Below are 17,840 nucleotides of genomic sequence, written 5' to 3' on the forward strand. Positions count from 1 at the left end.
GGTTATTGGATTCAGATGTAAGGCTAGGTACAGTACAAGTGCCAAAAGGTAAGGATACTTTTCACATCAAAAGCTATAGATCTATGGATTTATTGCACAACAGATGACAGTGAACTATCTTGAGGAAGCAGTCCTGAAGAGCCAATGAGAAGTCAGTTCCAAGCCAGTTCTGCAGCTAGTCCTACAATCTGCTACTGGGTCATGTTTTCCCTGCACTGGCCTCTTAATTACAGAAAGACTAAACTCCTTGCCAGCTGTCCTCCAACTTGACCTGTCCACCTCTGCTCACTGCCTGTGGTCTTCACCTCCTGGAAGCTCCAGGCTTAGCTTAGCCACAAAACAAACAAAACAAAACAAAAGCAAAGCAAAGCAAAACAACATATCACACAGGAAAATATACGCAAATGTTCACTTTGTGAGTCCTTCCCTGTCCCTACATTTCCAAAGATGGTGACTTGGTCATGAGTTCAGAAGTTCTCCCAAAGTTCTCATTGATGATTCATACAGGAATCTGAAACACAAAGAAAAAATTACCAACCGAAAAGTAGCAAAATGATCCAAACGTGCATTTTTAAGTACAGTTTAGAAATGGTGTCTAAGCAGTCAAAAGTGGCCAAGTAGTAGTGTTGGTGCACTGTGTCAGTGCATACACAGTGTGTCAGAATCCTACCCTTCAGCAAGTCTCAACGATGGCCTGCCCTGAGCCCCCCTGGAGCACCAACTCAGTAACGCCTGCTCTCCTGCACTCAACACCTGTAGCACATGGGGAAGACAGTGCCTGGACACCTCGTCAGCACAGCCTCAGCCCCCTCTACCACATAAGAAAATAAGACAAGTACAAACAACCCCACCACCAGCATGCTCTGCCCTCATGGTACCTCTACTGCCCAGAGGAGCCCACAGGCGCTCAGGCAGGCTGCTTACTTGCACACAGATCCCGAAACGAGTATCTGCGGATATAAGCACATACATCTACCCACACAGAGACCCGTCACTCCTTCCCTTTCCCTTTTCCCATTTAATTGTACGTGTCTTCAGTTCCAATGTATTGTGTAGTTAGTCTGCAATCAAGAACCCTCCTTAGACATGAGCTCCAGTCTCACCAAGTGGTATGTCTGCTAGATTTAACATTCTGAGTTGGCAGACTTATGACTGTCCTCTTGTGCCCAGTGCTACAAGTAAGATACTTCATGTCAACTTGCCCTTGCTCCTGTACTGACACCCATCTGGTGCCATGGTGTGATTGACATTTTGGATATTCTTGTGACTACACTGAGAACTGGAAACAGGTGAAATCCACTTCAAAATATTTTACTTAACCAAATGTACTCACAATATATCCACTCTTAACTGACAGTGCCCCCAGCATGTGGTGGCAATTTCTATCTGCACTGAAGCAGACCGACAGTGGGGCAGGGATGACTAACCAGCATAAGGCACGAGGACGTCACACAGGAGAGCACAGGGTGCTGGCCTGCAGACACCAGCAGTTCCAGTTCTGCAGGAGGGCCAGCCCCCAACACAGGAAGAACAGTACTCCAGTGAGCTCTTTAGGAGGAGGAAAGTTGGAATGCTCGTAAGAGCCCATCCTGTAGTTCTACCTCATCTCAAGGTGACAGGGTAAAAAAAAAAAAATGCCCATGATCTATATACCTCCGCTCACTCACTGTAGCCCAGGAGCTGGAGCTGGGACAGACAGACAGAAGGCAACACTGAGTCAATATCCTCCACAAGTTAAAATTACTTACTTAAAATACTGTCTCCTAGTCAGCCACCAAATAACTCACACTTACAATCTCAGCTACTCAAAAGGCTGATGTATGGAGACTGCAGTTCAAAGTCAACTCAGGCATGAAAGTGTGTGAGAGTCTCATCTCCAATTAAACACCAGAAAGCCAGAAGTACTGTTGTGGTTCTACTTCTAGCTTTGAACCAAAGACCCTAGGGACAGCACCTAGGCCCTAGGCCAGTACCAGAAAAAAGGTAAGTGTAATACGTCAAGAGAAGCAAGAAAAGCAAAGACAAGAATCACATGATAATCTCAACTGATACGGGAAAAGCTTTTTGACAAGATTCAACATTCTTTTATGATAGAAACTCTGGAGAAGCTAGGAATACATGGAACATTCTTGCCAACAACATACTTAATGGTGAAAATCTAAAAGCATCTCCTTTAAATCAGGAACAAGATAAGGATGTCTACTCTGGTCACTGCTCGCCAATACAGCACTGGAATTCCTAGAAAGAGCAATAAATAATACAAGAGAAATAATAGCTCCAAATAAGGAAGACATAAAACTATCCCTATTTGCAGATGACATGATTCTATATTTAAAGCACCATAGCTATAGTCATTCCCTAAGCTATGAGCTGATTCAAAACTCTGGCATAAAGTCAACCCACAAAAGTCAGTAGCTAGCCGGGTGCAGTGGCTCACGCCTGTCATCCTAGCTACTCAGGAGCCTGAGATCTGAGGATCAAGGTTCAAAGCCAGCCTGGGCACAAAAGGACCCGAGATTCTTATCTCCAATTAACCTTGGGAAGTGGGACTTGGCTCAAGGGTAGGGTGGTAGCCTTGGGCTGAAGAGCTCAGGGACTGCCCAGGCTGTGTTCATGCACCATGACCCACCAAAAACAAAACAAAACAAAACCCCAGTAATTTTCCTGAACACCAATAATCAGATCAAGACTGATGAAAGCAACTTCATTTGAAAGTGTCTCTCTCTCTCTCTCTCTTTCTCTCTCTCTCTCACACACACACACACACACACACACACACACACACACACACACACACACACACACACACACACACACACACACACATCCCAAATACCCAGGAATTAACTTAACCAAGGATGTGAAGGACCTCTATGGTAGAAACTACAAAAATTTGAAGGAAATCAAAGACATAAGTAGAAAGATCCTCTATGCTTCTTTATTGGCAAAATTAATGCTGTGAAAATGGCAATTCTACCAAAATGGCAATTCTACCCAAAGCAATCTACAAATTCAATGCAATGTCCATCAAAATCCCAACATCACTTTTCAACAAGATAAACAATCCAAACATTCATAGAAGGCCCCAAATTACAAAAGCGCAGTACTGGAGGAATGGCAATAACAAAATTCTAGGCCTAAGGGGGGCCCGGAGTGTGAGCTAGTAGTAGAGTGCTTGTCTAGCATGCACAAAGACCTAGGTTCAATTCCTTGGTACCACATATACAGAAAAGGCTGGAAGTGGTGCTGTGGCTCAAGTGGTAGAGCACTAGCCTTGAGAAATCTCAAAGATAGTACCCAGGCCCTGAGTTCAAGCACCAGGCCTAGCAAAAAAAACCCCAAAAACCCCAAAACAACAAAAAACAACAAAAAAGCCTGAGGATCAATGGAACAGAAGACTCAGAAATAAACCCACAGATCTATAGCCATCTAATATTTCATAAGGGAATCAAAAAGATGGGTTCTTCAACAACCTCTTCAACAAATGGTGCTAGGAAACTGGAGACCCTTATCTTACTGCTTTGCACCAGAATCTACTCAAAATGGGCCAAAGACCTCAATGTAAGACCTGAAACCATGAAATTATTACAGGAAGAAGTGGGAGAAACATTAGGAATCCTTGGCACAAGAAAGAACTTTCTAAGAAAGATCCAAAGCAAATCCAAGATTTGCATAGCAAACAAAGACTTAATAGAACTGTATCAAATTAAAAAGTTTCTGCACAGTAATGGACATAGTCAACAGCCAAAAGGATAGCCCACAGAAAGAGATTTTTGCCAGCTATACATGACAATGGCTTAATACCCAGTATACAGTGAACTTAAGTTAAACCCTCAAAAAAAATCAACAACCTGACTAAAAATAGCTGATAAGCTAAAGAGAATTTTCTTAAAAGAAGTGAAAATGGTTAATAGACACATAAAGAAATGCTCAACATCTCTGGCCATAAAGGAAATGCAAATATATATAAAAAAAACCCAAATGATAACAGATGTGGCCATAGGAACCCATATTACTGGTGGAAATGTAAACTTTTTCAACCACTTCCCGCTCCCCCTCTCCCGGATGCCCCCTCCCCCATACCAGTCCTGGTGCTTGAATTCAGGGCCTGAGTACTGTCCTTGGGTTTTCACAAGGCTAGAGATTTACCACTAGGCCAAACTCCCAGCTTGTTCAACCACTTTTGAAGGCAATATGAAGGTTCCTCAAAAAGTTAAACATTAGGTATGCTGTCAATGGATGAATAGATGAATAGATCAAGAAAATGTGGTATATGTACACATGGAATTTTACTTGTCCATTAGAAAAAATGATATTGCATCACTTGTAAAGAAATGGAAAGAACTGGAAAAATTATATTCAATGAAGTAGGTCAGGCCCAGAAAAATAAAAGTTGCATGTTTTCCCTAATATGTGGAAGCTAGATTTAGCTTATAAATACATGAGTGTATGCAAGTGGATACAAATGTACTAACGGAAATATGGTAGATTCAAGGAAGAACTCAAGCAGCGTAATTCTTTAGAATGGTAAAGTCAAAGCTCAATACATGTAAACACCAAGAAGCAGATACTGGAAACAGTCAAGGGGAGAGGGATAGACAAAGAAAGAGAAGTAGGGGAGAATGCAGTCAAGAATCAATTCATAATCTACAAAATCAAGACTGAGATGGGTAGGTAGGGAACAGAATGATGAGAATGCTGAAAGGGGTGAGGCAGATGAAGATGCGTTGTTTCATTGTTCAACAAGAAATGCACCCATTATCTTACTTATGTAACTGTAACCCCTCTGTATGCCACTTTTACAATAAAGTGTACAGAGGCCTCATGCCTCTGTACACACTACTTAAAGATAATTTAAAAAAAACAAACAAACAAAAGAGGGGCTGGAAGCATAGCCTAGTGATAGAGTGTTTGCTTAGCATGCATGAAGCCCTGGGTTCCATTCCTTGTTACCACATACACAGAAAAATCCAGAAGTGGTGCTATGGCTCAAGTGGTAGAGTACAAGGCTTGAAAAAGTCCAAGGACAGTGCTCACGCCCTGAGTTCAAGCCCTGTGACGAGCAAAAGAGAAAGAATGCATGCATGTACTGTGGTTGGCCAGTAGCTTACACCTGCAATCCTAGCTACTCAGGAGGCTGGGATCTGAGGATCATGGCTCATAGCCAACCCAAGAACTAAAGTCTGTGAGGCTCTTATCTCCCATTAACCACCAGAAAACCAGAAGTGGCACTGTGGCTCAAGGGGGTAGTATATTGGCCTTGATGTAAAGAACTCAGGCACAGTGCCCAGGCCAGAAAAAAAAAGAAAAAGAAATTAGTCAAACGACCATTGAACAGTATTCACCATAAACATCATATGCAGGAAAGCACAATCCCAAACACACAGTCCTTAGGTTGTCCCTGTTACAATGTGTCTTACACTTTACCTTTCTGTGCTATCCTCTTCCAGAGTAATCTCCATGAATGTCTTCAACTTCCTGTACACAGTGGCTGCAGCCTCCTTCACCTTTGAGCTCCCATGCTTACCTGTGAGAAGATTGAATTGAAAGACATCACCATCAGAAGCAGGTATACTCTGGTATGCTAAGCTCCCTGCTGAACTGTGAGAAAGTCTTCCCTTCTATAGGAATGTTAATATACTAAGCCAATGCCTGTGAAAGCATATCTATTGTGAGGGGAGATCACATGGACCACAGTTAGGAAATGTCAAGCACCAGCATTATCCTCTCTATCCTTATGCCTTCTTATGCGGCATGCCCTTTGCTTTGCAAAACTCACTGTTTCTATACCTATCAACTTGGAAGAATAACTTACAGAAACCCTTTCTGTGCCTACTCTGGGCCCAGCTAAGCATCTCTAACCCAGAAATCTATAATGAGAAATTCTCTAAAACCTTAATGTTTTTGACTGTTTAGATGATGTTTTTAGATGAAGTTTCTGTATTTGGGTTTCCAAATGAGGGATTCTCAACCAATATAGTCTATGAAAATAACTCAAATACTGAAAGATGTCTGCAATAATTCTTTTTTAAATTCAAATGTTTAGGAAAGGTACTCAATCTGTAAGATAAATTTACAGATTTCCTATGCATTCAGGTCCAAGGAGAAAGCTTATTTCATCAGGGGCAATCTCTATTCAAAACATGATAAATTTGAAAATCATTTCAAAACTACTGTAGCTGAGCCAACAGATCAGAAACCTAAAGGGCAATTCACCTTCAGGGACCATTCCTTTGTTTCACAGGTAAGCATCTTACAGGTATCATCAATTATTTCCTATTTTAACTGTTTGGATATTAAAATAAGGCTTAATGTCAACCTATTTATCACTAGAAAAAAAAATAAATTCAGGTGTGCAAAGTCCTCTGTGGAGGGAACCTTCACCAACTTCCTCCAAGAAAAGACAAGACAACCATGTCCCAGCTTCCTAAGCTTAGACCACTGCGCCTTGTAGGGGTGAGGCAGTGTGCTCCACCAAAATCACCACCCCCACCCCACCTAAGAAGTGCACGCTGAAAAACTGAAAAATGAAGATGGCAGAAATACTGGACTAGTATGGGCTCTGGATTCTACAGTGGCATAATTTGCTTCCTTGAACCTGGAATAGTTCCTCCTTGCTCACCTGTCAGGTTCAAGAAACTGAGCGGATATTCTTTCCACATGGGAATTTCCGCATGGGAATTTTGAATGGGCCTGGTATAGCAGCTCAAACTGTGGCATGGTGCCTCCTCTACACCCATGTCAAAACAGTGCTGTGGGCAGCAGGCATGATTGTTTGTTAATAACAAAAAAGATAATCACTGTGTCTTAATTGCTGAGAAAATTACAAAATCATTACATGTTCAATGTTCAGATACATACAAAAGTTATCATGATGGAGGACCTTTTCTTTTCTTTTTTTTGGTGCCAATCTTGGGCCTTGGACTCAGGACTTGGACTCAAGGACTGTCCTTGGGCTTTCTGAAGGCTAAAACTCTACCACTTGAGCCACAGCACCACTTCTGGCTTTTTTTCCCTATGTGTATAGTACTGAGGAATACAACCCAGGTCTTCATGCAAGGTAGGCAAGCACTCTACCACTAGGCCAAACTCCCGGCCCATGGTGGAGGTTAAAAGCATTTTCTTAGAGTTGAGATATTGGTGGATATTTGAGTGTTGTTTCAAGTACTTTCTTCAAAGTATAAAATATTTTCCCTCATTATTTTACTTTGGTGTGTATCGTTATCAGCTAGAGAGAACAGTTTAATGGTGATAAAACTTGAAACAGGATATGCTTACCCCTGCATGTATATACTATGTTGTCGGCTGATGTTGCTGTTCAATCAAGATAATATTGCTTATAATAACTTTTTGTCACCTTTTAAGCCTTTTTATTAGAATGTGGGCTCCACAATTGAAGGCCAAGGACTCTGCAGCCTGCCTTGCTTGCACTGAAAGCCCTGGACAGCAACTATTGCCTGGATAGCCGTAGAAGCCAGCATTGTAGCAGCCCATCCAGCATGTCACTTGTAGAATCTCCTTCCTCAAAGATTTCTTTATTCCAAATTGAGCAAGTTAATCTTTATTTTTTTTTTTTTGGTCAGGGTAATGTATAGAGGGGTTAGCTATATTCGCCACATAGTAGGCGCATTATTTCTCACACATTGATACCCCTTCTCACGTTTTTGTCCCCATCTCCTCCCCACCCCCTTCCAATCATCTTGTTTTCGCCCCTTCCCTTTCCTATTTCAAATAAACAAATAAATGCATAGTATATACTATCACCAGCTAATAAAGATACTGTATATGAGATTAACCAAAGGGCAATAAAAAGAGAACAGAAATAACATAGTATATTAAGAACAATAATCACTCAAGATAAAGCCCTTGTTTCCATATCCTAGAGATCCTTTCATTTAGTCTCATCCTATATGACCTTATGTTCCTAGGTTTTGAGCTACTGTAATCCTCCGCTAGGAGAGTCCTAGATGTGTACTATTACAAATGAGGGACACCATTGAGCCTACGTTCCTTTGGGTCTGGCTTGCTACATTTAATCTTATAATAACATTTTGCAAATAATGCCCACTATGACATTTTATAGACGCTACCTTTTCAATTCAGGATAGTTTTTGGTATTCGTACACTTACTAGGAGGTGCTTTTTGACTTATGAGCTGTAATTTCTACTTGTTTTGTGTATTTCCTACTACATATTGAATTTATGATTTTATAAAATGATTACATCTAGACAACTGTAAATGCTATTTCTTAGCTGATGTAAACCTGCTATTTTTATTAGTATTTTATCTTTTTATAAAACACAAAAGCACATGACCTATATTTAAAATTAAATAAATTCATTTTTTGACAAAATCACTGAAAAGGTAATTTAAGTAATTTAAACATTGAGAAATTTGAGGCTGTTAACTATCTTTTTCCACATTTTTAAAGATTTGATGAATTTAAGATTACCTAAAGCTGCATTATTTTGTTTTAATACATTAAATTTAATACATAAAGAATAAATTCATAATTCCATCTCTCTACCTATTTTTTGAGAATAGGTATCATTATCTTGCCAGGTTTACCTTGAATTCCCCAGTTCCTGCAGTCCTGCCTCAGGCTGAATAGCTGAAACTATAGACTTGAATCAACATACTTAGCCAGATTTTTAAATATAGGAAATACAGGGCAAATGAACATAACTCCAATTCTGAAGCACTGACAGAAATTAAACAAGTGACAAATGAAAGGTAGACAGAAAATGCATTGTAGAAATGGAGACAAGTTCATGCAGAGATAGACTTAAACTAGCTTGGAAGAAGCCAGCTACCAGGACCATATTTAGAGTGCTCCAGGGAACAAGGATTGAAAGGCAATAGGAGCACACTCTGAAGGGGGAGAGGAGAAACACAGAAGCAAAATTTTCAAACATCTCCGAGTCAGTAAGGAATATGTAACAGTACATCAGATGAAGGGGAAAAATAATCAACTTGGTTGGGTGTGGTGGCTCACACCTGTAATCCTAGCCACTCAGGAGGCTGAGATCTGAGGATCAAGGTTCAAAGCCAGCCCCGGCACAAAAGGACCTAAGACTCTTATCTCCAATTAATCTCTAGAAAATGGGAAGTAGGGCTTGGCTCAAGAGTAGGGTGGCAGCCTTGAGGTGAAGAGCTCAGTGTCCAGGCCCAGTTTAAGCCCCATGACAACCACCCCCCCCCCCCGCACAAAAAAAAATAGTAATAACCAACCTGTGTTAATAACCAAAATAATATGAAGAACAGCTGTGAGACACACAATGCCTTCAATATCACCAGACCTCACGCATGCCTTCAGCTCATCCAAAAATGACCTACAAAATCAGCAAATATCTTAAGTTACTTTACAATGCTTGCATTATGCATTATAGAAAACAGTCAGGGTTCAACAATAACCACCATAAATACTATTTGATAGGTTAACAGAAAAAAAAACTCAGCTCTTCTCACATGTTTCACTTCAAAATGCTAAGATATGCAGGTGAGGTATTAAAATCAGATGTTCATGGAAAGACAATGGAAATGTGGTAAGAGGAAAAAGTTATTCTCTACCATTCCAAATCACACAAAAAGGAATGCATCTGCTATACAGTCCCTCAGGTATTCAGCAGCTGCATTGCATCACCCTAGAATCTGGTCAAGTGATGACACAGGACTAAGGAAGCTCAAGTGATGACACAAGGACTAAGGAAACAAGTTACAATGTGTCTGAACCAAAAAATGTACGGGAATTCAATTTAGGAATGTGTTCTGAAAGTACATAGTAGGAAGTGTTTTACTACATGTTTATATTTTCCCTAACTCATGATTAGACTACATGAATACACTCTGCAGTTTCTCTTCGTGTAAGTTTAATATGTTTTTCAATCATTAATCAACGAAGAAAATTTTATATAGAATCTGCTTTTCAGATTCCATATAAATGTATATAGTTCTCCAAATTTTATATAAAATTTTCAAGTGAGGGATTCTCAACCAATATAAGTCAGATTTACCGGTCAATATTTTCAGATTTATCTAAACAACTTTATATAGAGTCTCTTCCTCAAAGATAAAATATGCTGCCAGGCACCCTTGGCTCATGCCTGTCATCATAGTTAATCAGGAGGCAGGAAAGTCTGTAGAATGCCTATCTCCCATTAACCACCAGAAAAGTGGAAGTGGAGTTGTGGTTCAAAGTGGTAGAGTGCCAACCTTGAGCAAAAAGAGCTCAGGAACAGAGTCCAGACCCCTGAGTTTAAGCCCCACAACTGCCAAAAAACAAAAGATGTAGAGGGGCAGAAAAATAATGAAAAAAATAATCAGAGAGTAAAAGGGAATAGAACAAAAATGCTAAGAGCACATTATAGCCTCAGTATATTTTAGAAAAGAAGACAATTACCTCACCACGTTGGATGATTTTATTATTATTCCTACTAGACACCTTGAAAATGGTGGGAGGTCAGAAAGACAATGTGGGAGGGTCAATTCTTTTATATCAGAAACCTAAAGAGAAAGTTCTCAGTCAGTAAATTATAAATGGAACAAAGGCTAATAGCTGTTTTACAACAACATGAGTTTCCTCCTATACCCAATAAAAGCTTTCCAGAAACATAAGACAAGGACTTTTACTATTATGCACACAGGAAGTTGCACTCAGGGAGACATAAAGATGACATCTCTCTCAGAGATCCTTCTATCAAATGTTTTTGTGATTTTACTCTATAAGTATGTCTTTACACTAAGCCAGTTCAGTCCCTTTTTCTCCTTGGTCCAAACTAGGATTTCTTTGTCTTGCAGTTCTGTGATGGGGTTGTGCTGCACTGCATGTAAGCAGCATCCCTGCACTCTACCCACTCAGTGCCACAGCACATTCTGTAGGGGGTTCTGATGTGCACCTCCTGGACAGGAGGGTTAAGCAGACTATTTAACCATGGGGAAGACTTCCTCACGCAACTGTCACCTGGCTGAAATCCAAATCCCTGCTGCCTGCACAATTTTATGCCTGCTTTCCCCTCTTCACAGTCACTGAGGAGCAGGTGAGTTCTAGTAGGAAGAATATTTTCTACACACTTCCTATGAGACAGAGGGCAAGGCAAACAGTGATGACCTAACATTACATCCTGAGGCCTCGGAGTAAAGAAAAAAGAATTCTCACACACACAGAGAACACAGGCTCACAGAGAATACAAAAATGGAATAGAGAAACACCAGATTCACCAAAATTTGGCAGAAAAGGAAGAAACGCAGATGGTAGCAAGGCAAACAAACACTGAAATGATGCATTTAATTCTAAATACATCAGTCAATAACTTTATTAAAATCAAATGAATTATAAGCAACACAAATAATGGGATGCCAGATTTTAGAAAACCACTCACATGGTACTTATAAAAAAGACCTTAAATATGGAGAGGTTAAAACAAAATGAAACTAGATATAAGAAACATAAGACAGCTGGTTTGGAACATTATCACAGACTTCAAGATTAAAGGATTACAAGAAACTGGGTGCAGTAGCTCAAGCCTATAATCCTACCTACTCAGGAGGCTGAGATCTGAGGATCAAGGTTCAAAGCCAGCGTGGGCATAAAAGGACCTGAGACTCTTATCTCCAATTAACCTCTAAAAACCAGGAATTGGGGCTTGGCTCAAGGGTAGGGTGGTAGCCTTGACCTGAAGAGCTCAGGCCCAGAGTTCAAGCTCCATGACCCACAAGAAGAAAAAAAAGACTACAAGAAATGGAGATATTTTATGACAATAGGACAGTAATCACATGACTCTATACTATTAGCCAGCTAATGGACAGTGAGATGCAGCCACAGAAAACACGTCTCTGTAAAGGACTACATCTGAAAAACTTAAGCATGCACTGGCAGAAGCATCCTGCTCAGAGAAGTGGCAATTCCAACATGAATACAACTCACCTTCCGCAGCTGGTGACTTATCTCAACCACAGGAGCAGCAATCAGAGTAGAAAGGATCCCCCGGTGGACAGGTGTGTCCTCATGCCAAGATTGGATGGTGGTTATAAATTCATGAAGAGGGGTCTGAACAGAATAGAGGAGCTACAAGAAAGCACATCCCTCAGTCATGGTCAGTAGAGCTAAAAACTACGGCACAAAAAAGGCAAAACAAAACTAAGCCAGGCTAACCATTTAGGATGCTGTGATCTGAGAATCACAGTTTAGAGCTATGCAGGGAGCAAAAGCTGTGGTTTTTTTTTTTTTTTCTTTTTTTACCACTAATTACCCACCAAAGGTATAGCTCAAGTGGTAAAGTACTAGTCATGGGGGAAAAAAAGCCGAGTAAGAGCATGAGGTCCCGAGTTCAAGTATAACAACTGCCCTTCCCTCTAAAGAAAAAAAAAAGGTCTGGTAGTTCATGCCTACAATCCCAACTACATGGAAGGCCGAGATTAGGAGAAATTTAATTCAAAGCCAGCCTTGGTAAAAAGTTACTGACTCTCATTACAACCAGCAAGCTAGATGTGATAGTACATGTCTGTAATCCCAGCTGGGTGCAAAGCATAGGTAGGATGATCATAATTCTAGGTTGGCCTGGGCAGAAAGTATAGTATCTATCTGAAAAACTAGAAGCAAAACAGGCTAGGGATATGTGGCTCAAGTGGTAAAGCACCTGCTTAACAAGGGCTAGAACCTGAATTCAAGCCCCACTACACCAACAGGAGGGGAGGAGGAGGCTTTAAAATAAGTTCTCCAGTTATCCTCTCCAGATCCTAGGAGTCATAAAGCTTTCCTGCCTACTACTAGCCCATGTTACCTTCTTTGTCATCTGTTGAGTGGAGGCTACCTGGAATTACCTTATGATATTCCTTCATTAAAAACAAACCCCCTCAGGAATAGAAGTAATAATAGTAAGAAGAAAAGGATAGAGCTAGGAAGAGAGGGACAGAGAGAAGAGGGAGGGGAGGAGGACCAATTACATTAAAGTGACGTAACAACTATGAGGCAGTGGTAAAAGACTTGATCACAAACGTAACAGTTTTGGCATAAATAACATTACCTAAGCACAGATACATAAAATAAGTAAATACCTCAAAAGAATTCAAGCATGACTTAAGGTACAAAAAAGTGAGGCAGCCAGGTGTGGTAGCTCACACCTGTAATCCTAGCTACTCAGGAGGCTGAGATCTGAGGACTGCAGTTCAAAGCCAGCCTAGGCAAAAAAGTCCATGAGATTCTTATCGCCAATTAACCACCAGAAAACCAGAAGTGGCTCTCCAGTTCAAATGGCTGAATGATAACCTTGAGCTGAAGACCTCAGGGACAGCACCCAGGCCCAGAGTTCAAGCCCCAGGACTGACAAAAAACAAATCAAAACAAAAACAACAACAATAACAGTTACTTGAAAGATAATAACACCACTTTACTAAGGATTTGGCATACAACATTTTTTGGAGGAAGCAAATCCAGCACACAAGTTTTTACAAGAATTGGTTCCTGTTTTTTTATATCACATCAACTTCCACCATCAAAAAAAAAAAAAAGAAAAGAAAAAAAAGAGTCCCTGGAAGTCTGTGACTCTGCTTCCAATGTGGAGCCTGATGTTAACAATGACAGGAAAATCCACTGTGAAAGTTAGCTTCTCTTCTAGGCTCTGAAAACAATCAGAATGATCGCCATCAAAAGTGTCTTCTGGGCCAGGAGTTTAGCCTAGTGGTAGAGTGCTTGCCTAGCATGCACAAAGACCCAAGTTTGATTCCCTGGTACCACATACATAGAGAAAAGCCAGAAATGGTGCTCTGGCTCAAGTGGTAGAGCTCTAGCCTTGAGAAAGCCCAAGAGCCCAAGGACAGTGAGTAAGCCTTGAGTTCAAGGCCCAGGACTGGCAAAAAAAATAAATAAAAGTCTTCTATTTAGGGATTTTAGAAGACTGCTGCACATGCACTGGCACCACTGATCCAATTCAATGTTGGTTCTGCCAGATGAAGTACTTGAATTCTAGAGTCACTGCTGTAAGACTGACACAGATAGAATGTAGGGCTCTGGGCCTGGGTGGACTATATCTCAGTGTACCAGCAGAGGAGTGGGCATACTTACCTGAGTGACAAGAGCCAGCCACAGCCCCACATTGGGACAAGTGGCCAAGCATGCACATATGCAACTGTGACCTCCACCCACATTTGCCAGTCAGCCTTGAACACATCCTTCAACCTAGGACCCATAGAGTCAAGGCACCAGTACCCGCAATCCTTCTTCCGGTTGTGTCCTGAAGCTCCGTGCGATATATTCCAGCATTTTCTGAAACACTTCCTGGACCTTATCAAACAGGGCTGTAACTTCTTCATCTGAATCTGTTTTCTGAATCAAGGAACTCCCAGTTACTTCTTTCAAAATGCCAAGAAGCAACGAAACATAAAAAAATCCCTTCACTGGAAAGAAAAGGAGAGCAATTACCTAATCTCATCATTTAGGTAAAGTACTTAATACATGCTTATAATGACCAAGTGTAGGAACCTATTACCAGTGACCCATGACTGGAGCACATTGGTCAGGTTAGTCTAGATTCTAACTAAACAATTAAAAACTGTGCTCCATCGAAGTACAAAATATTCATCCTCCCTAGCAGCAACAGAGCACTGAATCATTCAGTCAAGTCACAACTATTTCCTACATGTATGAATACACAGCAACTGGTAGTGTGAGTCCCAGACATCTGAATGAAAGGATGTGTATTTCTCTCACATAATACTCACAAATCACCAGCCATAAAAACAACTGAGAAGGGGCCAGGAATTTGGCCTAGTGGTTGAGTGTTTGCCTAGCATGCACAAAGACCTGGGTTCAATTCCTTAGTACCACATACATTGAAAAAAGCCAGAAGTGGTGCTGACAGAACTCAGGCCCTGGGCTAAAGCCCAGGACTGGCAAAAAAACAAAACAAAAAAAAAAAACAAAACAAAAAAACCCCAAGAAACTGAGAAGGCCTGTGACCTCTCAAAGTATGATTTGATAATCTCATAAGCAAGCTGGTAAATTTTCCTACACCTGCTGGTTGCTTATTGATTTTCTTCCTCTTCCAAATTATTTCCTTTACTGCACTGAATTAATTTTGCTCCATATGTAATCTTAATTAATTATATTCTTTGTCCCTAAAACCTTCTTTCTAATCAGTCCTGCTGGTAAGAGCAACAAATGCAGAGCAGATGACCTTTCCCCAGCAAGCCTCACAGGAGCTCTGTGGCACCCCATCCTTTTCCATCCTTATAGCATCTCTTATAGACTCATGTACACCGGACACAACTTCCAGCTGGGATCCATGCTGCAAGATGCCTTAAAAGAAAGCAACCGTGTGGTAAGGCACAGAAATAATGCTGCTGAAGAGGTGGTCACGTAGATGGCCATGAGGACTTGCCTAGGAAATGGGTCTGGAAACACTAGGCAAAGCCACTCGGCTATAAGGCAGCCTGTAAGATCTATTAAGCTCCTCCAGAGATGGAAGAGCCAGTGACAAGCCAATCTACCTGCTAAGATAACAAGACAGATGGTCTGTCCTAGCTCTCCTCTCTATGCCCCTGCATGAAGCCTAGGCTCTGCCAGAAGCAACAAAAACTGTAAACATATCTGAAAACACAACAGAAATTTTCAAGGAACTATTATTCAAATGAAAGCAGGACAACACACTCCCAACACATGCTTGTCCCATGCAACCATCTCAGTGGAACAGGTAGAGGGGGGCGCTGAGCTCTTTAGCCTACATGCTGTTCTTTCCTGAGGGCAAGAAGTCTCCGTAAACTGGGAAAAACTTAAAAGGCTAGACATTTTCATTAAAAGTTATTTTGTCATAGTTAAGTGTATGTGGTCAGGACAAACAGATAAGCTCCTAATGACAAGTCAGAATGCACAGTAACACTCCACAGATGGAGCTACCTGGAGATCACATGCTGAAAGTTTTCTTCTCTCATAGCCAGGAGTGCTGGCTCCCATGGCTCTTTCCAACCTGAATCTTTTTTTCCTTTTTTTCATATTTTTTAATTGTAATTAATAGAAGGGTTACATGATATTTGCCAGACAGGAGGTGCATTAATTCACATACATTGATACCCTTTCACATGTCTTGATCCCTATTTCCCTCCCCCCATCCCCATCCCTCATCTTGTTTTCCCTTTCCCTATCCAATTTCAAATAACCAAATACAAATATATCCGATATATCAGATAACAAAGTGGGATACTGTAACAATATGAGATAACCAAGGGACAGCAAAAGAGATGAGAGATAACATAGTACATTAAGGACAACAATCATTCATTATATGGCTTATGTTTCTATACCCTAGAGGTCCTTTCATTTAGCACCATACTATATGGCTTTATGCGTCAAGGCTTTGCTCTATTGCAAATCTCTGCTAGGAGAGCCCAAGGTTTCTACTCATTATGACAAACGAGGGAAACCATTGAGCCTAAGTTCCTTTGAGTCTGGCTTACTTCACTTAATATGATCTTTTCTAAGTCTTTCCATTTCCTAACAAATGGGGCGATGTCATTCTTTCTGACAGCAGCATAGAATTCCATTTTGTACAAATACCACATCTTGTTGATCCACTCATCAACTAAGGGACATCTAGGTTGGTTCCATATCTTTGCTATGGTAAATAGTGCTGCAATGAACATTGTTGTGCTGGTGGATTTAGTGGTGTTTCTGGATGGTTGGGTAAATGCTCAGTAGTGGAATTGCTGGGTCATAGGGGAGTTCTATGTTTAGTCTTTTGAGGAACTGCCATACTGCTTTCCATAATGGTTGAATGAGTTTGCACTCCCACCAACAGTGTAGTAGTGATTCCTCCTGGCCACAAACCCTCCAAGCATCTGTTGTTATTAGTTTTCTTGATCCTGGCCATTCTAACTGGAATGAGGTGGAATCTTAAGAGTTGTTTTGATTTGCATTTCTTTTATGACCAGAGATGTTGAGCATTTCTTCATGTGTCTATAGGCCATTTTTGTTTCTTCTTCAGAGAAGACTCTCTAAGTCTTTGGCCCATCTTTTAATGGGATGGTTGTTATTTTGGAGATTAGTTTTGAAGTGATTCAATTTTTTGAGCTGTTGATATATTTTAGATATGAGGCTTTTGTCCATTGTATGGTTGGTGAAGATCTTCTCCCACTCTGTAGGCTTCCTAATTTATTAGCTATGTCCTCTGCCATACAAAAGCTCTGCAGTTTAATGCAGTCCCACTTATCCAGCCTTTCTCTTATTTGTTGTGATTCTTGGTCCTTATTAAGAAAGTTTTGACCTGTGCCAAGGAGGCCTAGTGTATCTTCTATTCTGTCTTGTAAAGTTTTCAGTGTGTTGGCTTTTACCTCGAGGTCTTTGATCCATTTGGAGGTAATTCTAGTGCAACCAACCTGAATCTTTTAGGCCACCAAGTATTAGTAAGTGAACAAGGAATGTGTTAATGCTGGCTCTGCAACTTAATGCCTTATGCTGTCCACATATTATAGAGAGCACACCTGGTTTCTGGGATACAATTGCCAGCCTGCCTTGCATTCTTCTCTGTCCCTCATCTGCTTCATTTCATTTAAGACAAAGTCCTGGGATGGGAGTTTGGCCTAGTGGTCGAGTGCTTGCCTAGCATGCACAAAGACCAGGGTTCAATTCCTCGGTACAACATACATAGAAAAAAGTCAGAAGTGGTGCTGTGGCTCAAGTGGTAGAACATTAGCTTTGAGAAAGCCCAAGAACAGTGCCCAAGCCCTGAGTTCAAAGCCCAGGACTGGAAAAAAAAAAAAAAAAAAGACAAAAGTCCTACATTCACAGTGTATTTCAATACTTTAGGAATTTAACATTCCTTTTGAATTATGCTAAACTCTTACTAGGAAA

General features: G+C 40.8%; 1 protein-coding gene across 5 annotated transcripts in view; it reads right to left on the reverse strand.

The window, feature by feature from the left end:
- Window positions 1-316: 316 nt before the first annotated feature.
- Window positions 317-17,840, reverse strand: part of Ncapg2 (non-SMC condensin II complex subunit G2) — a 65,032-nt gene continuing 47,508 nt past the window's right edge. For 4 of the 5 annotated variants that reach the window (XM_090333609.1, XM_090333610.1, XM_090333608.1 and 1 more), the window contains 6 exons: window positions 14,205-14,392; window positions 11,925-12,065; window positions 10,401-10,504; window positions 9,233-9,333; window positions 5,428-5,527; window positions 317-511 (listed from right to left, as the gene is read on the reverse strand). In XM_090333609.1, coding sequence (XP_090189735.1) covers window positions 460-511; window positions 5,428-5,527; window positions 9,233-9,333; window positions 10,401-10,504; window positions 11,925-12,065; window positions 14,205-14,392 — 686 coding nt within the window. In that variant the 3' untranslated portion in view covers window positions 317-459. Of the gene's footprint in view, window positions 512-5,427; window positions 5,528-9,232; window positions 9,334-10,400; window positions 10,505-11,924; window positions 12,066-14,204; window positions 14,393-17,840 lie in introns of those variants that run through there. The other variant, XM_090333613.1, reaches the window with a different exon arrangement.

The sequence above is a fragment of the Megascapheus bottae genome, chromosome 5, assembly GCF_031878675.1.
Source record: "Megascapheus bottae isolate mThoBot1 chromosome 5, mThoBot2.hap1, whole genome shotgun sequence".
NCBI classification, from domain to species: Eukaryota; Metazoa; Chordata; class Mammalia; order Rodentia; family Geomyidae; genus Megascapheus; species Megascapheus bottae.